The sequence below is a fragment of the Dromiciops gliroides genome, chromosome 6 (genome assembly GCF_019393635.1).
Source record: "Dromiciops gliroides isolate mDroGli1 chromosome 6, mDroGli1.pri, whole genome shotgun sequence".
In the NCBI taxonomy this organism is placed as follows: domain Eukaryota; kingdom Metazoa; phylum Chordata; class Mammalia; order Microbiotheria; family Microbiotheriidae; genus Dromiciops; species Dromiciops gliroides.
In genome coordinates, this window is record NC_057866.1 from 84,950,472 (window position 1) to 84,975,457 (window position 24,986).

The following is a 24,986-nucleotide window of genomic DNA, read 5'->3' on the forward strand; positions in this document are numbered from 1 at the left end:
GTTTTGAATACTTCTCTGCCATTTATTTAGCCATGTGACCTCAGTTAAGACCTTAAACCCCACCCCTATCCCCCAGCCTTTTGTAAAAATGGCTTCTAAGATCCCTTCTAGCTCTTAATCTGGTCCTGTGAAAGGAAAGGAGTTTGGAGTAAACAGGTGCTTTAAAAAAAAAAAAAAAGGCTTCTGGAACAACCCCATCCTCCTGCAAACCTTCCATTGGTTCACCAGACATTCATTGGTTGTACTGAAAATCACAGCAAAGGTTGTGTGGGAAGGGACTGTGTAGGCTGTGTGTGAAAATGAGTAAATTTGCGGAATTTTAGAAAAGGCTCCCCTAGCCCCCTACGGAAAGGAAGTGGCATTTAAGGAGGAAAAAATTCAGTCTCTTTCCTACCTTGTAGCTGGGGAAATGAGCTCTTCCTGAAGCTAAGGAGAAGTTTTCCTCAGCATTTTTGCCCCACTCCCCAGGGAGAGACAGATTCTTGGTTTCAGGTTGCATAGTTGGCCCTGAACGTAGCACCCTTTGGCTAGGATAGTTGTCTTTCTGCTGATGGAGTCCTGGTTCCCCTTGTCCAGACTAGTTTGACCTTTGTTTCCCTCCATTTAGGCTCTGGGGCTCCAAATGTAACTGTAGGAGTCAGTGTCAGTAATCAGAGGAACCCAAACCTTTCAGCCCTCAGATAAGTGCTGTGCAAACCCCTGTTTAATGTGTCTGCTTGGGACAGGCTGGACCTGGGTACTTAATTGAGGTTTGTTTGTCATCAGCATCTCCCAGCCTATTCTGTGCATCTCCACAGTTGGGGGTGATTTTTAGAATACAGACAAGACCTTTTTGCATCTGAAAGCTAGATAGGCAAAGCATTTGTTAAAGCACCTAATGCGTGCCTGTCACTGTGCTTAGTGCTGAAAATGCAGGTGCAAGGAAAAAAAGATAAGCCCTGCTCTCAAGAAGTTTCCATTTTAATGGAAGTCCTCTGGAGCGTCATGGGCTGAGCTGCCATTGGTCTTCATCACATGGGACTTCCAGGAAGGAGGAAGAACCCATGGGATTCTCAGAAGAGACAGGAGGGGCGGGCCCGAGAAGGATGGCGCTGAAGAAGTCGTCTGGACAGTTGTGGACTGAGTTTGAATTGAAAGAAATCCTCTTCTGGGGATCACCTCCTCTGGGTTATCTTGAACAACTTTTCTCAGGTCATAGAAGAGTTAATATGTACTGGAAAAGGAACCTGGACTCCTGACCTGGAACATTTTTCAATTATCTTTCTGGCATTTCAAATTCTGCCTTGAAATGAAGAGGACCGAGTATGGTAGAGTGGGATAGAGGCTCCTGTTTGGAGTCAGGATGTCCTGGATTCAAATCCAGCCGTATGATCCTACGCAAATCATATCCCACATTTTTTCCCTGCCTTGTAGTACAAGTAACACTTCAGTGGCAGGATCCGAATGAGATAATACCTCTAAAGGGCTATTTAGGTGTCTACAGTTATTTACAGTAGCTTTAATTCTGCCATTGCTAATTTAAGGTCCCTACTAATGATTGAAATAGAGCTAGATGGAACCTTAGGAGTTGAACTAGCTGCTGATCTTTTATTTTAAAGAGGAGGATAGGGCCTCCTTGGAGAATTTCTCAAGGTCAAACAGATGGTGTGGGTTTCTGGCCTAGCCCCATTGACCTCAAGGCCAGAGTGGTAAGTCTTCTTACCAAGCTTCTCTTGGATGGTTTCTTTATTTAGACTAGGAGGAAAGCAAACTCTGAATTCAGGCAACACATCTTATCTAAAACTTAGTACAGAAACAAAGCTGAATGCTGGGTAATTATTACAACATTCAGCCTTGGAAAAGAATTGAGAGAAGCCACCCTTTTCCCTTTCTTGTAGAGGTGGGGGCCTAAAGATGTAGAATATTGCTATACTTTCCTTCTGTGGGATGTGGTTTTGCTTTTTATACTCTTTATTTTCTATTATTATTTATTTCTATTATTTTATTATTTTTATTTTTAAAGTTAATTTTGTTGTGTTTTTTTTTCCCCTAAATATATTTTTTAAAAGACCATAATATATTAGAGGGAGCTTGTTTGTAGGGTCGTTAGGGGAGTGAGGAAGGATGTTTGGAAATAAAGTTGTTACAGAAACAAGGTATCCCCACAAATTATTTTTGTTGAATAAATGAATTTGCATTGAGCCTGTGCCAGTTGCTGTGGGGTAAACATCTCCTGTATCAGCCAAGCATCAGCCCACGTAGAGATGGCAGCTTCTCCAGAACATTTCAAGGGGACACATCCTTGGTGATGGGACCTTGTACCCAGTGAGGATTTAACTTGGCATTTCTCTTCCTTTGTGCTAATGGTCTCTGTTCCTAATGATTGATGTTGCTGTGGGACCATTTATATCTTAATAAAACAGCTCTAATTAGCAAAAGATGTCAGTTAATTTACATGCTTCTTAGGGAAGGACAGATCTCTTTTTTTTACATAACTGAAGTCTTTGCCCACCCTCCCCCCAAAAGCTGGATGTTCTCTTCTGTGACCAAGGGTGGAGCAGTTGAATTAAACTGACTCATACACCTGCTCTGTTTGGATTCTGCACATTCACACTCTGACTCCCTTGTAACCGATGAGTAATGCTGGGAGGTAGTCTTAAGATAGCAGGTTTCTCCAAATGGGGGATTTCCACTGCTCTGAATAGTCACACCTTGTAAAAGTAAGCAGAAATCTGTATTGAGTATTGTTAGAGGTGCAACCTTCCTACATAAACAACCTAAACTCGGGCTTTTCAGTCGAGCACAGAGTTGTCTTTGTTTTGGGTAGTAGTAGCAAGGGATAACCCGGGCATAAAAAAAGAAAAGTTCATTTTGTTATTTTGGTTGGGTTTTTCCCTCCTGTGATTTTTTTTTTTTTAAGGCAGTCTAATCATGTTAGAGCTGTTGGGCATCCCCCTAGGAGAGACAGCTTTCCCCTCCCCTGTACTTTCCCCAGTGATAGCAAGGAATTTCTAGTTGATGGTTGCTTCTTCAGGAGCAGGATAATGAAAGAGGAAAAGCAGATGAAGGCCATGGTTGTGTGTCCTTGGGCCAGTCACTTTACTGTTGGTCCTCACTTTTCTCCTGTGAAAACTGGTGGGAGACTGGACCGGACCGTATGATCCCCTGAGGTCCTTGTAATTCTCTTTGGACGTCATCTCTAAGAAAGATTGGGGGGGGGGTGCAGCTAGATGGTGCAGTGGATAGAGCACCGGCCCTGGATTCAGGAGGACCTGAGTTCAAATCCGGCCTCAGACACTTGACACTTACTAGCTGTGTGATCCTGGACAAGTCACTTAACCCCCATTGCCTGCAAAAAAAACAAAAACAAAAGAAAGATTGGGGAACCTGTGGTCAGGCAGACAATCTTTCAACAGGCTGCTTCTCCTTTTCTGGACCTTGTTTTCTTCATCTCCAAAACAAAATCCCCTCGTATCTGTCACACATTAGGATTTTAAGGGATCTTTCTTTAGAACATCCCTGTGATGAAGAATGGAGTATACTAATTTTATCCTCATTTCATATTAAAGAACTTGGCTGAAATTACACAGATTGTAATTATCAGCGATGGGATTTTAAATGAATGTTTCATGACTCAGGCAACCATTTTAAGATACCTGCCATGTATTAAACACTTTGTGAGGATATAGGGGGAAATGATAGAATTTAGACAAAGCCTCCTTAAGGAGCTTAGTCTGTTATCAGTTTTTTTTAACTTAAAACACCTATAACATAACATAAGCTGTTGTTCAAGTGCAGAATTCTACGTTAATTGCTAACAACTGGATAAGTAGCACAGTATCGTGGAGAGGGCCCTGGATTTCGTGGCAAAGGACCTTCCTCTACTGCCTTAGAGCCCTATCTAAGCCTCAGTTTTCTCATCTGTAAAATGAGCAGGTTGGGCCAGAGTAGCCTTCTAGCTTTTAAATCTGTGATCCTGACAAATATGATCCATTTTCTCCCATTTCCTGTTGAGGGGATCTAATCTAGGCAGCTTTGTCCTATAAGGTACTGTTGTGGAGGATGATAAAAATGTTCCCGCCTTGCAGAAAGTGACAGATGGAAAAGATGCGGTGTCAGAATTACAGACTGACTTAAAGGGAAGAGAGCTGTGTCCATCAGGAAGCCAGCCGGCCAAGGGGTGGCTGCACCGGCTTGGGAGGGCGGTCATATGGAGACAGACTCCTGCCTCTGGTTCTGACCTTCTGAAGCATGAAACCCTTCCTTTCTGGTGGAGTGGTGCTATTTTTAGCATTTGCTCTTTTTGGTGATTGGGACAGCCGAGGTTTTTTTGGTCTGCTATAAACTATTCCGAGGGTGCTTGCCTCAGTTTTGGGTCCTTTGGAGTATTAGTACTGACTGTGCCCTGGGCCAGTGGGAAGAGTTTCCTGAAAGGAGACTCTGGAAGGGAGGTGCCTTGGGAGCAGCCGTATGGTTATTAAGTGGATGTCTGAAACCCTGTGCCATCCGAACCCCCAGTGTCTGTTTTCATGGCAGGAAGCTTGGATTGATTTGTAAGCTTGTGTTTCAGATGGGGGAATCATAGATCTCAAGCTGGAAGAGACTTCAGAAGCTGTCTCCTATAAGTCCCTCCTCACCCCGCCCTCTGTCACCTCTATTTTGCACACGAGGAAACTGAGGCAGACAGAAAGAAGTTAAGTGATTTGCCCAAGGTTCTATAGCTAGTCGGTGTCTGAGGCTGGATTTGAACTTGAGTCTTGGGATACTGCTGATGTTTCTATCTTATATTCTTCCCACTACAGAATGATGCTCTACTTTATATATTGTCTTTGTTGTTGTTTATTTATTGAAAGTAGAAGTGTGGGTAAGAAAGGGCATAGTCCCTCCATTTTTTTCTTTTTCTGCTTTAGGGACCGAGTAGTCATCAGCTTGAAGCTTTTTTTTTTTTTTTTTTTGCCAAGAAGGGACTCTTGTCATCACGATCATCTTATATATACACAAGAGAAAATTTTGCTCCATCTCCCTTTTTTTGCCTTTTTGAAATATGGCCCTCCCTCCCACCCCTCATCCCAAACCATTGTGGGCCCAAGTTTACCCTTTTGTAATAAAAGGAAAGTGAGGTGAATGTTTTTTTTTTTTCCTCCCATTCTCCTAGGAGCCTTTCCCAAGTTAAGCTAGAACAAAAATAATTCAAATCCCAGGAGGTCTGCGGCTGCTAGTGTTGGCCTTATAGGTACAGATGGGACTGGCTCCTTTATAGCTTGGATTTAATGACCAGGGATAAGGAACATATTAGGCAATCCTTATGAACCATCAGGGACTAGCTTCTTGGGTCTTTATTTTTTTTTATATATTTTTTATTTTATTTGTTATTTAATTTTACATTTTCTTTTGATAATTTGTGTTCTGTGCAATTTTTTTGGTGTTCTGTAAATAACTTCCCAAGGGCACCTGGGTGGCAGAATGGATAGAGCATTAGGCCTGGAATTGGGAAGACCCGAGTTCAAATTTGGCTTCAGACTAGCAGTGTGACCCTGAGCAAGTCATTTCACCTTGTTTGCCTCAGTTTCCTTGTCTGTCAGATGAGCTAGAGAAGGAAATGGTAAACCGGTCCAGTATCTTTGCCAAGAAAATTCCAAATGGGGTCAGAGTTGGACACAGATGGAAATGCAGAGCGCGGCGGAGGATGGGGACGGCTTCACCAAGATTTCTCACACGACTGGAAAACAGGGCAAAAAACTGGAAAACGGGGCAAAAAACTGCGGGCAGAAGAGCAGTTGCTGGAGAGCCACGACAGCGGTGGTGGCCAGATGGATGTTGAGGGAGCCCGGCCCCACAAGAAGCCCATTTTTCCTTCTTTGTCCGGGGACGCATTCTTGGGGGGCAAGGTGAGGTGAGGAAAGTTCCAGTGCCTGCCAACAGATATACCCCATTAAAAGAGTACTGGATAAAAATATTTATACCTGTTGTAGAACACCTGGGACTTCAGATACGATTTAACTTAAAATCAAGGAATGTCGAGATCAGGACTTGTAAAGACACGAAGGATGTAAGTGCTCCGACAAAAGCTGTTGATTTTGTGAAAGCTTTTATTCTTGGACTTCAGGTGGAGGATGCACTTGCTCTCATTAGGTTAGATGATCTCTTCCTAGAATCTTTGGAAATTACAGATGTAAAGCCTTTCAAAGGAGACCACCTTTCTAGGGCAGTAGGAAGAATTGCTGGCAAAGGAGGAAAAACTAAATTTACCATAGAAAATGTGACACGGACACAGATAGTTTTGGCTGATTTGAAAGTTCACATCCTTGGCTCTTTCCAAAAATATTAAAATGGCAAGAACAGCCATCTGCAACCTCATCCTTGGAAGTCCTCCATCCAAGGTCTATGGTAACATTCGAGCTGTGGCTAGCAGAGCAGCAGATCGATTTTAATTTCGAAATAAAGGACTTGCTTTCTGAAGGTGGAGAAGTACTGCGTGAGGAGGCAGCAACAGTATCAAGGAGAAGCAATATTTGTTTTTAAGCCAGAATCCCCTTTTCTATTCTCATTCAGAAACAAAAGAAAAACCATGTTTCTAGTTTTTCTAATACCATAGACTTAAATTTTTATATTTAAATAATATATTAATTTATATTTAATAATTTGAATAATATGAAAGCTATTAATTTATCTTTTTTAGGTGTAATGTACCTATTTACTATATGCTGGAGTCTACAATTGGGTCTCCAGGCACAGGGCCTGTAGTTAAAATCTGAGTTTAAATATGGCCTCAGTACATTTATTAGCTATGTGACCTGGAGTAAGTCACTTAACCTCTGTCTGCTTGTTTCTTCAATTCTAAAATGGGGATTATAATAGCACCTACCTCACAAGGTTGTTGTGAGGATAGGATGAAATATTTGTAAACTGCATTTCCTAGCACATTTGTATGTGCTATTTTAATAAATGCATATTATACCTCCTCTTTAATTCTGAAGGAAATTGACCTTGCTAGAGAAGAGTTCTGATGAGTTCCTTCCTTGGATTGTATAGGAAAGTTTCTGAACCTAAGTGATATTTCCTTAATTCCAAGAATAGGTTATTTATGCTTATATACAGGAAATGGTGACTACTTGTCACTACCTTTTACCATGACCCAAGAGAAATTAATCTGGATACCTGTCCTGTATGTAAAATAAAGAAAAATCTATCCATCAAAAAAAAAAAAAAGAAAGAAAGAATTGGACACGACTGAAACGATTGAACAACAAACAGAAAACTTCCCAAGGAGTCAGAAGGGATATAGAGACTAATCTAATCCTGGGACTTGCTAAGAACTAAAACATTCTCCGGGAAGGTTTCTTTGCCCTATTAGAATCTTGTAACAAGCCTTTCCTTGCTTGGCCCTAATGTGGTGGTGGCAGCCGCTATTTTCTCCCTGGCCTCCGAGATCATATCGATTTCTTGGCTTAAGTAAGGAACACTTCTCTTCATTTGAAATACCTTAGAGTTAAAAGCAAAAATGGAGTTGATAATTAAAGGGAAGATATGGGGATGTTATGGTATAGTGGGAGAAGAGGCATGGAATGATTTTTTTTTTTAATCGACTAGGTGTGCAAAAACCCAAGTTCTGATCCTAGGATTTGTGTGAATCCATTGCGAGATACTGGGTAATCCCTTTCACCTCTGTGGGTCTTTTCTCTCCCCCCGCCCCTTGTCTTTTTATCAGGGTGTTGGATTAAATGGACTGAAAGGTTCCTTCCAGGACCTAGGCAACTAGGAGGCTTGGGTCAGGGCTGTAGCTGTAGTCCAAGTCAGTTAAATCTAGAAAATCTCATACTTATAAGGAAAAAAAAACCAGCTTAGCCTGTGAGGAGTAGACCTCAAGACCTTGCTCCTCATAGCTCTCGATTTTCTTTTCCTACTTAACTAAATCTCCTTTCACGGCAGATTGCCTCACTCAGCTTTGTGGTGTAGCACATCAGCCTGCAAAGAGTGTGAAGCACTGCAGACGGTTTTTCTGGCTGTCCCCCCTCCTCATCTTTACCTCCTGACTTCGTTCAAGTCCCAACTTCTACAGGAAGCTTTTCCCCTCTCCATTTTGGTGCCTTTCTTTGCCAATTATTTCCTCTTTATCCTATATATAGCTTGTTTGTACACATTGATTTGCATCTCGTCTCCTCTATTAGATTGTAAACTCCTTGAGAGCAGGGACTCTGTTACAAACTCCTTGTATTCCCAGAGTTTTCTGGAGTGCTTTTCACATAGTAGGTAGCTATTTAATAAATGTTTGTTGACTCTCTGACCCAAAGAGTAACTGAGATTGGCCCCAGATCTACTGACTGCTTGCTAAGCAATCTAGAACAATGTGGTACAATAGAAAGAACTCTGGATTTGGACTGGGAAGAACCCCATCTCTTCTGCCCCTGCCTTTTGAAAGCAACTCGCTTCATCTGACTGGATTTGTTTTTTCATGTGTAAAATAAAGGGGTAGCTGGAGGAGATGAACACTACTAGTCCTTCCCCACCTCTAAATCCTAGAAAATATATATTTTTCCCCCAACTAGATGTCTAGGTAACTCTTAACCACAGCAAATAAGTTTTCCTCAGTATGTAGGGCACTTTTCAGTGGCTAGTAGGGTAGGCTGTTGAAGGACTCTTAAGATGCAGAATCGTCTTTTTTATGGTGTTATATTGATGTCTTTTGTCTGCATCCCTTATTTCTTTGTGGGAGGGAAAAAAACCCGCATCCCTTTCTGTTATGTAGAACCCACCCTTGTGACAGAGGAAAAAAAATGAAGAATAAACAACATAGCAATCTCAACTGACAATTCTTCTCTTTACCACTCCTTGCTCCCTGAATTTTGCAGGAGAAAGGTTTTGTTTCATTTTCTTTTGGGACAACCTTCATTGTTTGTTTCATTGTTTACTAGGAGTTTGTTTATTTGTTATCCTTTCATTTATCTTGATGTCATCATTATGGTTTATTTTCAATTCCACTTTCTCTCTGTCAGTACTTGTTAGTCTTTACACATTTCTCCAAATTCCTCTTAGTCATCATTTGTTATGATGTGATGAGAATCTATCACATTTATGTACCCTAGTGTTTTTAACAATTTCCTAACAAATGAGGAGGCAAGTGGAATGGAACACAATGGAAGAAATGGTGCTCCTGGAGTCAGAGAACTTGGGTTTAAATCCCACCTCTGTTGCCACCCGAGTGACCTTGGACAAGTCATTTAACCTGAGTTCCTCATCTGTGAAACGAGAGGACTGGCTTGCCTGTTAAGGTCCATTCCAACTCTAGATTTGGATCTAGTCCTTTGGTACTACAAAAGACTACTGTTATTATTTTGGGATGTAAGATCTTTGTTTCTGTCTTCAGACTTACCCTGGGACATATGCCTAATCATGGGATCATAATACATAAAACTAGGAACTTTGGTTGGGGAGAGACAATAAAATAGATAAAACCATGAGCTAATGTTACGGAAAAAATGAGGAAAGCTAAAATGCCTACATAACAAATGAGAGAAATAAAGGAAACTATCAGAAGCAATTTCACCTAAATATATGCCCCCAAAGCTGACATTTAGCATGAAGCAAATGAATACTTTTAAACATGTAAAATGCCCCAACTAATAGAACAAGAAATAATTATTTTAAATAATTAAATGTCAGAAAAAGATATTGAACAAGCCTTAAGTGAATTTGCAATGGGAGAAGGGGGGGAGAATTCATTTAGAAGTGATTTCTATCAAACATTTGAAGAAAAGTAGGCATTCTGAGTTGTGTACCCCAAATATATCTTGGGGAGAAAAGTCTATGGGAAGATGTGGAAATATGAGACAAAATTTTATAAGTTAGTAGAATTACCTGTCCAGATTTTACCTGCAAAGGAAAAAAAATCCAGGCAAAAAAACCACACCCAAGTGATCAGGCCTGATTGGTTTTGAGACTAGTTTGAGTAATTTATTAGTTTAATGGCATAGATGTATAGACCCTGCTATGCAATTCAAACATGATTTGGACAAATTTCAAACACTTATTTGTTAATTGACAGAATACTATGAGAACTTCCATTCAAAATAACCAAAAATAAATGAAATAGCTGGAAGTTAACCCTACTGTAACATCCATGCAAGATTTATATAAATTAAAAGACAAAGCTCTCTTGATTGGAACAAAGGGAGACTTAAGTTCATGGGTGGGCTGTTCCAATGTAACAAAAATGGCAATGTTACTGAGATTAATATACTAATTTAATCTTGTACTAATCACATCACCCAGGGGGGAGATACTTAGAACTACACAAGATGCTAAAACTTCTTTAGAAAAGACACAAGGTATAGACTTCCAGTGGCATGAGAAAAAAATACTACTGGGGGAGGGGAAAGGGCATATGTTACCAGACTTCAAATTCAGTTATAAAACTGTAGTCAAATCTGTTTGGTGCTGGTTTTTAAAAAATCAGTAAATAAGTCATTGAAAACAGTCTAGTATTTAATAAACCCAGGAACATAACTTAATTTCAACAAGAACCATTGGGAAAACTGGAAAGAAATTCGATAGAATTTAGGATTAGACCAAAGTCGAATACATCTTCACTATATACTATAGTATGCTCAAAAGGAGAATGTGATTTGAATGTAAAAAGTAACAAAAAATTAGAAGAAAAGATTGAGGTATATTAGATCTAGTGGCAAAAGCGTTGGCCAAACCAAGGGCTAGAGGAGATTGAGACAAAATAGTTTTAATTAAAATTAACCTTTTTTGCAATTAAAATTAATGAAGACAGAATTAGAAAAGAAACTACATGAAGAAAAAAAATTGTGTAAGCCATCCTCATAAGTCCATTGCCCAAAATGCACAGGGACTTAATGCATTTGTGCATGTACATACATATTACCCTTCCAATAGATAAGTGGTCAGATGATGATAACAGTTTTCAAAAGATTGGCAAACTATAACTGACCCACAAGAAGTGTGCTCTCGAATACCAAGAAAGATATAAACGAAAAGTGAGGTTTTGGCTCACTTCATGTAAATTGAGTATGCAAAGAATGAGGAGGGGAAGAGTTAGTCTTTGAGGGGAGCAGTAAGAAGATGGAGTACCCTAATATAGCATTGGTGGAGCTGGGAAGTGGACCACATTCTACATGATGTTTCGGAGTTACTCAAGAAGCACAGCTAAATTGTTTGGCACAGTGAGCAGAATAGTAATAATAGTTAACATTTATACAGTGCTTACTACAGTTATTTGATTCTCACAACAACCCTAGGAGGTGGTGCTATTAACTCTAAAGCAGAAGCAGACAGAGGTTAAGTGATTTGCCCTGGGTCACACAGCTATTGTGTGTCTAAGGCCAGATTTTAACTCAGGGCTCTGAGTAATGGAAAAATGAGAGAGGTTCTTGAAGAAAAGATAATACATTCTCTCATGGCAGAGAAATAGAAGACTCCTGGGGGAAAATAGTGCATGAGTTGTCAAAGTTACTGTATAAGATTTTTATGTCTATTTTTTGTTTTCTTTACCACAAGGAGAGTTTAGTCTCCAGTGGGAAATGACTGTGATAATTGAGATAATCAGAAAGCAAAAGCTTTCTTGCAGGTCATAGGATCTTCAAGATGGCAGGAACCTTTGAAGTCATCTTGTCTCAGTTCTTAACATACAATATGAGTCTCATCGGTGGCATCCCCAACAAGTGACCCAGAGATCTCTAGTGTTAAAGAGTGAAAAACTTGTTATTTACTCATGTAGTTTGTTTCATTTTTGAGTAGCTCTTTAATCCTAAGTCTTCCTCTTGTAACCATCACAGATACTTGGTAAAACAACAAGGTATAGTCAGAAGAACCCTACCCTTGGAATCGGAAAAGATATGCCTCTAGCGTTTATTAGCATTTTTAGAACCATGGGCAACCCTTATAACCTGTTGGTGGTAATAAACAAAATCTGTACAGCTTCTCTCACAGCAAGATTCAGATGGGATATGTAAAGTTCTTTGCAATTGGACATAAATATCTTATTGTCTGGTTCCCCCAACCCTCTTGTTTTCCAAAAAAGTTTGAATTCCTTAGAATTCAGAATAGACTTTTACTACCATCATTACTAGTAATTTGGTTCCCAGGCTAGTCTACAAAAACCTCTTTCACCATGATGATTGTTTATCATGCCAGTACTTTGTTATTAACATGTCTCTCTTGTGGGCTAGCTTGGGACTATCTAAACCCACTGATAACCTGGTACCTATAGGGAAATGGATTCTGTGGAACATATTTAAAAGGAACTGTGGAAACACTTTGAACAAGCCTGCCTTCTTCCTCCCCTGATTATAGCTGAATTAACCACTGGCTTTGGTGGTTGGGATATAAGGGGGGGGGGGGCGGATTACTGAAGTCTGGACCAAACACCCAGCATCAGCCCCCATTAATTATAGACAGCACTTTGTGAAGTGGGGAGGAGCTATGAGAGGAACTTGGGAAGAGTGCTTCTTTAGGTAGAAATGTTTGGAGAGTGTTAGGTGAAAAGCAATATGTCTGGAGCCAAGAGATCTGCCCTCTCCATTACTGACTCACTCTGATACTGAACAAGTTAACATCATCTTTGAGGGCTCAGTTTCTTCACCTGTGTAACAAGAGTCTTGGATTAGATTCTCTTTAAAGTCCTTTCTAACTCTTATCCTTCTATGTAGCCTGTTGTATACAGAAGGCCCTTTGTAACATTATGATTAAATAGAGCTATTTTCTAGCTAGTGGTGAACTTGGCCCAGGTGTCATTAAAACCACTCTCAAACCTCTTTGATTGAAGCATGGTGACTGCTTAGCTTCTTCTTTTTTTAATGCCTAACTTAAAACTTCTACATTTTAACTTGTTTATGAGGCAGCTAACTTTGGATGTTTTCTGCAGGATCACAGCCGATTTGTCAACTGTGTGCGGTTCTCTCCAGATGGAAATAGATTTGCCACAGCAAGTGCTGATGGCCAGGTAACTTCCCTTGCTTTCTTATTTGAAACAAATGTAGCTTACTTATTAAAAACTGTAATGACTTTTCATGAAACTTTTGCAGGGTGAGAGAAAAAATTCTGATTGTCTTCCTTAATGGAGGAATTAAAAAAACCTGTTTCTTTCTTGGCCTGTTGGAAAACCACACTGATATGGAATGCTGGTATCTCAGTGTGTGAGATACTTAAGACCCAAATTTGTCTGAAGGGTGCAATTTTTCACTTTCTTTCATTTTTTTTTCTTTTACTCAAGTTTTCTTGTACAAAATGACTAATTTGGTAATGTTTTACATAATTGCACATGTATAACCCATATCTGCTTGCTTACCCCCTCAGGGAGGGAAGGAGGGATATAATTTGGAACTCAAAACTATAAATTTAAATGTATACGTATTTTTTAAAAAACATAAATGTTTACATTTTGCCTAAATTGTGAAATTCAGATCCTTTCATGATGCACATATTTGAAGGAGTTGTTTCTTAATGGGGGGGGGTGGATTAGGTAATCTCTAAGTGTGATGGCGAAGGAATTTTAAGAGTAGTCTGAATCTCACTTTAGAACGCTGATAAATGTTAATGTCACTTCTGTTTTGTCTTACAAGATTTATATCTACGATGGAAAGACTGGAGAGAAAATTTGTGCACTAGGAGGAAGCAAGGCTCACGATGGGGGAATTTATGCTGTAAGTACCATCTGTTTTCAGTTTTTGTTTGTTGTTTTTAAGATTCTGGTGTCTGTATTTTCATAATAGAATACACTTTGGGAGAACCAAGTAACATGTGGAAAGATGACTGGACTCCAATTGCAGCGCCATACCTAATTAGCTGTGACCTAGCTCAATTTACCCTTCATTAGCCCAGGCCTCGATTTCTTTCTGCTTAAAATGAGTTGGACTTGAATTTACTCTAGCACTTCTCAAAGCATGGTCTTAGGAATCCCTTAGATTTGGCACGGGGCGGGGTACATGGTTAAAACTAATTTAATAATAATAAATCATTTTTTATTTCTAATAAAGTAATATCAGTAGATATAACCCACAAAAACAGTTTAGGGATCCTCACTAATTTGGGGCGGGGCAATGAGGGTTAAGTGGCTTACCCAGAGTCACACAGCTAGCAAGTTTCAGGTGTCTGAGGCTGGATTTCAACTCAGATACTCCTGACTCCAGGGCCGGTGTTCTATCCACTGCACCACCTAGCTGCCCCATCCCTATCCCCCCATCCTCGCTAATTTTTGAGTGTATTAAGGGATCCTGAGACCAAAATGTTTGGAAAAAAATCACCTAGTGCAGAGGAGCAAAGTAGGATTGGGGCTGGGTTCCCTGTTGCTGGAGGTCCCTCATGCAGAGGCTGGATAATCATTTGTCAAGGGTACTCTAGAGAGGATACTGACCTATTCAGGCATGAGTTGAATGAGGTGACTCATTCTGGGCTATTGGGATTTTAGCTGTGAAAAAGATTCTAAGACCAATTTAATAAGATGTCCATCCTTGCCTTTGTAGATCAGCTGGAGCCCAGACAGCAGCCACTTGCTTTCTGCTTCCGGAGACAAAACTGCTAAAATTTGGGATGTTGGTGCTAACTCCATTGTTAATACATTTACCATGGGCTCAAACGTGTTGGATCAGCAGCTGGGATGCTTGTGGCAGAAGGACCACTTGATAAGCGTTTCCCTCTCGGGATATATCAATTACCTGGACAAAAACAACCCTAATAAACCACTCCGAGTTATCAAGGTAAAGCAGGCGCTTTGGGAGGGCGGCATTTGAAGCAGTCTGAAGGAGGCGTCCAAAAATAGAGAAGGATTCCTTTTTTCTCCCCTTCTGCTCCCAAGAGAAAACCTGGATGCTCACCCATGTAGCCTCTGAACTAAGCATGTCCACAGCCCAGGCTCTATAATGACTCTTTAATTATTTCCTTTTTATTCTTTATTGTTCACATGTACATATTTAGGCTCTCCAATCAGTCCTTTAAGGGCAAAGAATGTCCTTTTGACTCTTTGTATCCCCAGAGCTTAGCCCAGTGCCTCCTGGCACATAGTAGGCACTTCAAAAATGTTTATTGACTGACTGGTTCTTGTAAGTACTTGAGAGGCAGTGGTTAAGTGGCTTAGCAGAATCAAGTGAGCAATCTGGAGATGAGTCCTGCCTTAGTGACTAAGTACTTTTCTAGCCAAAACCTTGTTGGGGGAAATAGGAAATTCTCACCAAAAGCAGTCCGTAAGGCACATTTTGAAATGAGAGTTTTCATCACACCTGGTTGACTTCAACAGCTGTGATTCCTTGAGCTGAAGACTTTGCTAGAATACCTTGGCAATTCTAGGTCCTGGGAAGTTTTAGTTCCCCTTTCTAACTAAACCTTACTATTAATTATTCTCAACAAGCCAATTTTCCATTCTGTTTCAATAAATAGGAATTGTGTCTGCTGGATTGGATGGATGGATGAATGATTGGAAGAAAGAATGTGTTAAGTTATGTACCAGTCACTGGGGATGCAAACAGAAAAGTGAGACATTTCTTGCACTTGAGGAACTCAATCTAATTGAGGAAGATAACACGGAAAAGGAATTTCAGCTGCAGGGAAAGTTGGGTGTTCTCTGGTTGTAGCAGAATGGAGTTAGCAAGGCCCAGGGGTCCTTAGGTTGCAGAAGCAGATCAGATGATGGTTCTAGCCATCCAGGATGAGTTCTGTAGGAATTCATTTCAGGCATATGCGGGGGTGACTTGAGTGCAGTGCTTGGGAAGAGGTAGGATGTTGCAATTAGTCATCTTAATTTGGCTAAGAAGCAACAAGAAAGGGATTCTAGGTGTAGGGATTAGTTTAAGTCAAGGCACAGGGGTGGGCAGACTCGGGATTTTGTTGGGAGGGCTGAGTAATCTAGTGTAGCCAGAGGGGGTGAAGAACATGGAAGGGAAGGATGAGGCAGTGCTAAAAAGGCAGGGCAGGACTGGATTGTGGAGGGCAAAGGGATGTGACCTTTTGGTAGGCCATTGAATGGAGAGCCAGTGACGATTTTAGCTGAGGAATATCTTCTCCAAAAATAGGATGGACTTATCTGGGCCCTGGACAAAATTCCAGGTCATTGGGCCACAGATCTTCCCCTTGACTTACTGTTTAAATGATTGCTAGTGAGTGACAGGTGTAGACTTGATTTTCATGGGGTTAAAATGTTTGGTCCCCATCCAGTATGTGATTGAAGGTCAACTTGTACAGTCAAAATCAAAATCTATTTTGGAGGGGTAGGGATAGTGTGTGGTCCTAGAGAAAATTTAAGTCAGCTTATATGTCCAGTCATCCTATACTCTCAGAATCCATCATGCTTCCCTGGGTCATTGAAATGGACTTAGGTCTTCCCTTCTCTTAAAAAAGCCTCATGATTCATAAATACAGCTGAAATTCCTCAAGAAATCCCTAGGCGCCAAATTGTCAATTAAGGATTGCTGACCCCAGTTGTTGGCCACCGCCCTGCTGGCAATGTTGCCAGACTTAACACAATTGAGTGGCCTCACAGGAAAACTGCTGTTGTACTGAGGACATGTGGGTCCCAGAGTCAGCAGACTTCTGCTTAACTAACAAAGGATGGCTCAGATGATCTGAATGCAGTTTTACTCACTGTTTATTGAGACGGAGACCAGAATGGTCAAGCTCAAGCTCTGGTGTTGTATGACTATCTTTTTTTTTTTTTTTTTTTTTGCCTAGGTCAGAGTTTAGTAATCTCATGGGCTCTTAAATTTATCAAAGTAAAAATTAGTGTCCTGGTTCTTTTCTTTTTTTTTTCCTACTCTTGTGCTGTTGTACATTGATTGACTCTTGGGACATAGGGTATTTCTATATACATGATATGGTTTTTCCCTCCCCTGAGACCCCCTCAAAAAGCCAACTATCCATCGAGTTCCATTGGCCAACACAGCAGATAGTAGTAAATTGAATTCTAACACTGAGCAGAAACAGGAATGTAAATGGAAATTAAGGGACTTAATGGTTTTGTATGAGAGTCTTTTGAGTTGATAAGTAGACCTGATAAAAATCTGATTTGGCCCATCTGGTGAGGTCTCTGGCCAATAGTTGCTCAATTTTGGAGACTGCTGAAATCAAACAATGTTTCATTGTAGAACTGCCTTCTCGGCATGCCTTTAAGCCATGGACATTAAAGGCCTCTGGGTATAAAATACCAAGAATAGAGCAGTAGGTTTTGGAACACATTCAGGAGAAACTGCTTTCCTGGGATGTGTCCATTTTCTCCTCTTTCCCCCTTCTGTCTCTCCCCCCCCCCCAAAAAAAAAAATTTTAATTTGGAGAAAAAGAAGACTGGCCTATAATGAGCCTATAAGCTCAGCTTATTCTGATCCTATTTCTTCCTTTACAGGGCCACAGTAAATCAATCCAGTGCTTGACAATTCATAAAAACGGTGGTAAATCATACATCTATTCTGGGAGCCACGACGGACACATTAATATCCTTTTGAAGATGAGCTGTTTTCTTGAGCCCCAACACTCTACTCTTTTGTCTGAATTTTGTGTCCCCAGAGTGACGAGGCCACAGCAGGTTGCCAGGTTATCTGGTCGGCTGTTATGTGATCCAATGGAACAAGCACCAAACCTGGAATCAGAGCTTAGTTTTCAGTGTCAGCTGTAGCCGAGTCACCTTGGGAGTCATTGAACCTGTCGCCGCCGCCTCCTCTCTCCCCACCTCACTTGTTCAGCTGTAAAGTGTGTGTGTGTGGGGGGGAATTGGAGATCTGAAAATCCCATGCCGGAGTTTCACCTTTAGTCAGCCAGAAATTTCCCTTCTATTCCAAGAGCCCCAAAGTTAAGGGAGTGGAATGCAATGCGTTCTCTGATACTCCCCTCCCAAGTCCATGGTTTAACCTTGTTTTTTCCCTTAACCACCCTTTTCACATTATTGGGATTCTGAAACTGGCGAGAATGATTCCTTTGCTGGGAAAGGACACACCAATCAGGTATCCAGGATGACTGTGGATGAGGCTGATCAGCTTGTCAGCTGCAGCATGGATGATACAGTGCGTTATACCAATCTCATCCAGAGGGACTACAGGTATGCAGGTCTCTGGCGTCTAGAACCATGTATAAGGAAATGGGCTGTTTTGTTGTTGTTTCTGTCCTATCCAACTCTTCATGACCTCTAGGATTTGGGGTTTTCTTGGCAAAGATACTGGGGTAGTTTGCCACTTCCTTGTCCAACTCGTTTTGCAGATGAAGAAACTGAGGCAGACAGGGATAAGTGACTTGCCCAGAGTCACACAGCTTCTGTCTGAGGTCAGATTTGAACTTAGGTCTTCTTGACTTCAAGCTCAACACTCTATCCACTGTTCTACCTAGACCCACGGGTGTGTGGGTCTCTTTGGCATGTGTAAGGAATTGTGCTAAGTTTGGAGGATATTAAGACAGAATAGAAAAATCTCACCTAAAGGAGTTTATGTTCTGCTGGGGAAACTACAATACACATGAGTGTATACACACATGCACCCTTATACGTCCACATGTACATGCACGCATACACACATACAAACGTTTATTAAGCACCTATGTGTGGTGCATACATATACACATACATATTATACATTAGCTGTACACATGTATAGTGCAAGGAAAAATTATGGTCTTGGAACATTAACAAAGGAGAAACTTCAGGCAGCTAGGTGGCGCAGTGGATAGAGCAGCAGCCCTGGAGTCGGGAGTACCTGAGTTCAAATCCGGCCTCAGACACTTAACACTTACTAGCTGTGTGACCCTGGGCAAGTCACTTAACCCCAATTGCCTCACTAAAAAAATAAATAAATAAATAAAACAAAGGAGAAACTTCAGAACTGTCATCTGTCATGATTGATTAAATGACCAGGAACAAAGAATATAATTACAGATAGGTCAGTGTCCACCAACGGAGTCAAGGATCAGCAAACTATGACCTGAGAGCCAGATCCGGCCTGCTTGCCTGCTTTTGAACAGCTAGTGAGCTAAGGCTGATTTTTTAAATTCACATTTTTATTTGAAAATGCACAAGACCCCAAAATAACATTGTGAGCTCACTGTTCTTATAGAAGCAGGCAGCAGAATTGCCGACCATAGTTTGCTGACCCCTGTTCTAAGTGATAGAAGAAGAGAACATGGTTGGAAGATAGACTTAGAGGGTTGAGAGAATAGAGTTGGCCTTGGAGTCGGGATACCTCTGGCACCTATTGGTGTCACCCTGGACAAATCACTTAACTTCTTAGCCCCCCAGTCAGTTCTCCAAAACTATAAATTGCAGAAAAGATGCCTAACTGTATTGGGAAAGTCCTGTAACGGGAATTCCCTACACAGATGGGATCACAGATCCAGAAAAGATAAGAGGCCTAGACTCCAGAGCGAGGGACAAAGTAGTCCCATTATAATTAGGAGTTCAGTTTTGCATGCTGTGCTTTCAGGAAGGACAAGTGGGGTGGGAAGGGAACTGGTAAACATGCAATATGATGATACGCTGAAAGAGGCAGGTGGTAGTAGATATTTAACCTAGAGAAACAACTTTATAGGGAGGAGACTGCATTCAAGTTTTTAAAGAGAATGTTATGTAAAAAAAACCATACATTGCAAAGAAGCAGATTTTAGATTTACTGTGAGGAAAATATAAGATGTCTAAGTGTATAGGATATACTTAAAAATGGGAGCAAAATTTGATTTTTTCAAGACCTGAGCATGGTTGGAGGCAGGAGCAGGCAATGCAGGGATTGTTTGAAGATCGGATGGAACAAGTTAATGGGGGAGGACCTGAGGAGATGGTCTGACCTTCACAATGAGCAAGGCCACCTCTTCCACAGAGCCCCAAGATAAAGGAAATAGCATGGGCAAAGATGTAAAAGACATGAGATGGGTGGCTCTTGTTTTCTTAAAGGATACTGACAAAGTTATTCGGAATAGCTCTTTTTATTTTAACCTCATTGAAAGGAAATCAGAATTGCATATGTGGGTTGTTTGGTTTGCTTGGTTGGTTTTTTGTTTTTTCCTTAACCCTGTGTCCTTTTGATTCATGCTTGGGGCAGTACCTCTAATTATCTTAAAGGCAGGTCAGATTTTTTTTTTAATGGGAATCTGAGCCAGGGGGGAAAGAAAAAGCTTCCAAACCTCTGACACATTGAATTAGTTATCTCCCTGTGGGAGGACTTGCCTCCACTAACAGGATGACCCAAGGCGATTTCCAAGCATATTACTGTCGCCACAGTTCTCCTACTGAAAAATTAAGTCTTGGTGATGATTTTTGCTATGGATGAATAGATTAAATTTCTCTTGGTGTCCCCTGCTATTATCATTCAGGCCTATGCTTTCTGGGATCGCCATGCTCACCCTAATTAAACTAAATCATCCCCCATTTTTCAGTTAATTATGAAGCCTTGCTATAATATGTTTTCCTTGAATTTTCAAAGTGCCAGCTATAAAAACCTAAGATTTTAAGTGGTGACATTGAGTGGTTTTAAAATGGAAACCGATAACTGTTTTCTCCTTCCTGTTTTTCACAGTGGACAGAGTGTAATAAAGCTGGATATTCAACCAAAATGTGTAGCAGTTGGGCCTGGAGGCTACGCAGTAGTTGTATGTATTGGACAGGTGAGTCTTAACCCAGGGATTCCCTCCTTTGGAATGGAGCGCGCGCGTGCGTGTGTGTGTGTGTGTGTGTGTGTGTGTATAAATATAATTCAAATTTTACTAAATTTAAATTAACTTTTAATTTAATTTCTAAAAATTGATTTTCAGTCAGTGAAGTTGCACAAAAAAAACACTTAATGTATACAGCTCTTACGAGTGGTTCAAAAAGAATCTAACTTATGTGCCTAGTAAAGTCTTCCTTTCATATCAAATGAAGGCATGGAAGGTTGACTGAAAACTATTGGGGTATAAGCACCAAAAAGAGGTTAGGAAACCCTGCTCTAAGGCCTTTTGAATGGAGCCCAAGGTAACTCGCCTTAGGTTGAATTTCCACTCTGTAGTAGATACTGTTATAGGGCAAATATGAAGTAGGAAAAAGAGGGTTGGATCTGTAGTTAGCCAACCTGAGTTCACATCTCAGCCCTGCCACTTACTGCAGGAAAACAGAAGCTTGATATAAGGAAAAACTTTCCTAAAGATTAGAGTCCTCCCAAAGTGGAGTGGGCTCCATTGTGTTCCCTCTTACTGAAGAATTTCAAGGAAAGGCTGGACGCTTGTCATGTTTTGTAGATGGGGATTCTTTTTCTAGTTCTGGGTTAGAATATTCTTCCAACTCTAATGTTCTCTATGGGGAGGGGCACAGTGAAGAGGGCACGCAGCTGGTATCTTATCAAGCCCCTAAGGATTGAACCTCTTATTGATTAATTAGTCTGGGCTTCTGATCATCATTGCCCCAGAATGAGCCATTGACGTTTTAGAAAGCCTGGCTATTCAGAGGTCGTTTATATTGAGCAGCCTGGAATCAGCCTGTCATAAGGCACCTGTCCCTGCTCCCCAGTAAAAGGGCCTATTAATACACAGCAATTCGAGAGTGGTTTCTATTCCATAGTTGGTAGGATAAACCTGCTTCTGCGTGCCTGGCTTTTAGGAGGGTGAATTCAAGAGAGAGATACAAGTCTGTGTATGTGTGCGCACACGCGTGCATGTGCGCACACATGCTCACTCATACATATATAGCATATTTTTACATATACATAGCACATATGTGTATTTAGCACCATTATAGCATAGAGCTTGAATGTACACATACGTACACACTAATCATTTTCAGGCTTGCCTTGGTAAATTTAGCACAATCATATCATAAAGCAGGGTGTACATAATGTAGTAGTTAATAAAAAATGAAGCAACAATCTGAGCAAAAGTAACTTATTAGCTAGACAGTCAGAATAAATGGGTCAGTGGACTCCCCAGTCAGTCCAAAGACCCTGAATACAGAGTGAAGCAGATTTTTTACACAGAAACAATCAAGTAATACCAGTTAATTATAATAAAACAATTAACCAGGATACAAAATTAGGTAATTAATTTCTAATTGGAGGGAAAATTAGGGACTTTCTGAGTTGGGGGGGGCGGTAAAGACTGAGTTTTGGTAGAGTTGAGAGGGGGACAAATAGGCTTCTTCAGGGTCTTCTATTCATGAAATGGTAATTGGCTTAAAAGAGTTTCCTAAGGATGAATAGCAGAAAAACACAAAATGAAGAAGAATGGAGTCAGTCTTCATAAGATAGAATCTGATTGTCACACTAACTCCATTTTGTGCATGGTCTTCACTGTATTTCTTCAGTGTGTACATACATACATACATACCCTGCTCTATGCTGGAACTGTGCTGAGTCTTACTAAGCCAAGTAGGAAGATGTCCAGAGTAGCATGGGCCCCATTCTCATATTGCCTATGCAATGATAGGTTGAGTGCAGTATGCCTACCAATAAAATGTTGGATGTGTGTAATGGATCTAGTTTAAATTCTGGGAAGATGCCACTAAGATGAGCTGGGGCGAGATATTTAGGCCCAAGTTCTATCTTTTAAGGAGATGAGGGCTTGTAATCATGCATACGTTATACATGTGTATTTTTTTAAATAGGATAATAGAGTATTAGAACTAGTGAGGCTACCATAGAAATCATCAAGTCCATCTTGTGTCTTCTGTGTCTTGTGTGTGGTGGACCCTTGTGGCAGGACCCCACCTCAGAAAAACACTTAAATACATAAAATAAAATACAGGAGATTACGAGGGAAGCCAAGGTTATAATTTTTCTGACTTAAGAATGCCTGGGCTAGTCTGGACCTTTCATGTTACATATAGATATCAGAGCTATGCGATGCAGCTGACTGAGTGGTACACTTAGAATCAGGAAAGGCTGGGTTCAAATCTTGTATCTGAACCTCTCTAGCTGGGTGTTACCACGCACAACACTCCCCAGCATGGCCTGATGCAGATGAAATACTTCCCAATCACATTTTAACTAAAATAAAATAAAGATAATTACATTTTAAAACTGAGTCATCTTAAGCCCTCAAGGTGCCACAAGCCCTTGTTTTTGTTTGAGTTTGAAACCACTCGCTTTAACCTATGTGAGCCTCAGATCTCCTCATCTGTGAAGAAAGACTAGTAATACCTGAGGTGACCACCTTGGACTTATTGTGAGGCTTGGGTGAGGTCATGTATATAAAGTGCTTTAAAAATGTAGAAGTCCTCCATATAGTCAGTAGTTGAGAAGAGGAGGAGGAGGAAGCAGGTCCAGAAAGGAGAAATAACTTTGATTAGGTCACAAAAATAGTACTTAACAGAACCAACACTTGAGCCCAGGCTACCTGGTTTTCAGCCCAGTCCTCTTTGTGTGCCACTGTGCTTCTTGGCTTGCATCTTTGTGGGTTTGGGGGATGCTGAAGGTTTTACTCCTTAGTTTTTTGAGAGTGGAAGAAACTCCTGCTTATTTGCTTGATGAGCAATTGATTATAAGTTCCTTGAGGGTAGGAACTGTCTTTTTGGTCTCTCTGTATCCCCAGTAGATACTCAGGTACTGGTCGATTGGTGAGCAGTTCCTTGAAAATCAATGGGGGGCGGGGCGGTGGAATAATTGGACTTGGAATCAGGTTTCCTTGGTTCTAGAGCTAATTCTTTCTTTGGGGGAAAACAAAAAGGGTTGTCATAGATTTGGTTTTTTTGTTTTGGTTTTTTTTCCCCCAAGAAATCAGAGAAAACCTAGATTTATTAGATCCAGATGATTAAGTGAAAATACAAAGAATCTTCTGGTCATCTTCATAAGGAATGACCCTGGGCAAGTCATTTAACCCTGTTCGCTTCAATTTTTGTCATCTTGTGTTGCTCAATAGCATCTATCCATTGCTGTCAATGATCTAGATCCTGAGCTCAAAGATACCAGACACTATCATTTACACTAATATCAAATCGGCATTCATCAAAATCATGAGGCGTAATAACAGCCTTGCTAAGACAGATAGATCCCCTACAGCCATACTCTGTCTCATCCTCAGACTTGTAGTAATTCAGAGTGTTATTTTTCAAAACTACCCAATGATCCTGCCACCCATGAATGTAGTTTGTCCACTTGCTCAGGACCCCACAGAGCTCAACCAGCAGCCCGGACTCGGTCTCCGGATCCTCTTTCTGAGCCTGACGAGTTTCAGCTCTGGTTGTCCCACATGGAGGCGAGACAGCCGAGCAGAAGAGCGGCCCCGGCTGCCTGTGCTGCACCCACACAGGCGCCCAGGCGCCCAGCCCCCGAGAGGGAGGGTCCGGGGATGCCAGTCTGCCCCAGCGATGGGGGCAGGAGGAGATGGGACGGAGGACGATCGTCGAAGGGAGTTTCCCTTCCAGCTGTCGGCCACCGCCTTCACTCCCTCCTGAGCTCTGCCGGGTGGTGCCACCCCAGTCACTCCCCCTTCAGTGCCGATGTCAGAGGGGAGGGGAGGGAGGAGAAAACACAGCTGCAGGGACTCGGGTTCACTCACACCTCTGCTGGTTGTCATAGATTTGTAAGGGTGGTTTAGTTTTTTCTGGCTAAGATTCATTGACCTTGTGGTTGAACTCAGTTGGAGCAAAATTAGAAAATACTTTAATTTCATGTTTCTCTTCCTTTCAGATTGTCTTAATGAAGGATCAGAAGAAGTGCTTTAGTATCGATGATCCTGGCTATGAACCAGAAGTTGTAGCTGTCCACCCATCAGGAAGCACCGCAGCTGTGGGCGGAGCAGTAGGAGTCTTTGTTTACCTTGGCCATCTATCACCTTGCAGTCTTCTGCCCTTTTTAAGATATCCCCTATGCTTAGCATGGTGCCTTGGAAGGTGATAAGTGCTTAATCAATGCTTGTTGACTGACTGGCTAACCTTTAAGAAAGATATTATAGGTAATAATGATAATAGCCAGTGTTTAGATAGTATTTACTATGTGCCAGGCACTGTGCTAAGCACATCCTATTCATTATTTCATTTGATCCTCACAACAAGCGTGGCAGGTGGGTCCTCTTATCCCCATTTTACAGATGAGGAAACTGAGGCAAACAGGTGAAGTGGCCTGCTT

The 24,986-nt window shown here is 41.1% G+C and overlaps 1 protein-coding gene and 1 pseudogene across 1 annotated transcript in view; both read left to right on the top strand.

Moving 5' to 3' along the window:
* The window catches only part of WDR1 (WD repeat domain 1), a 53,142-nt gene that overhangs the window by 19,977 nt on the left and 8,179 nt on the right, over positions 1 to 24,986 (top strand). The window contains exons 6-12 of the mRNA XM_043969843.1: positions 12,866 to 12,943; positions 13,563 to 13,643; positions 14,463 to 14,696; positions 17,327 to 17,414; positions 17,860 to 18,016; positions 20,472 to 20,559; positions 24,549 to 24,659. Of these exons, the coding sequence (XP_043825778.1) occupies positions 12,866 to 12,943; positions 13,563 to 13,643; positions 14,463 to 14,696; positions 17,327 to 17,414; positions 17,860 to 18,016; positions 20,472 to 20,559; positions 24,549 to 24,659 (837 nt within the window). The remainder of the gene's footprint in view (positions 1 to 12,865; positions 12,944 to 13,562; positions 13,644 to 14,462; positions 14,697 to 17,326; positions 17,415 to 17,859; positions 18,017 to 20,471; positions 20,560 to 24,548; positions 24,660 to 24,986) is intronic.
* On the top strand, positions 5,641 to 6,412 carry LOC122730646 (annotated as a pseudogene).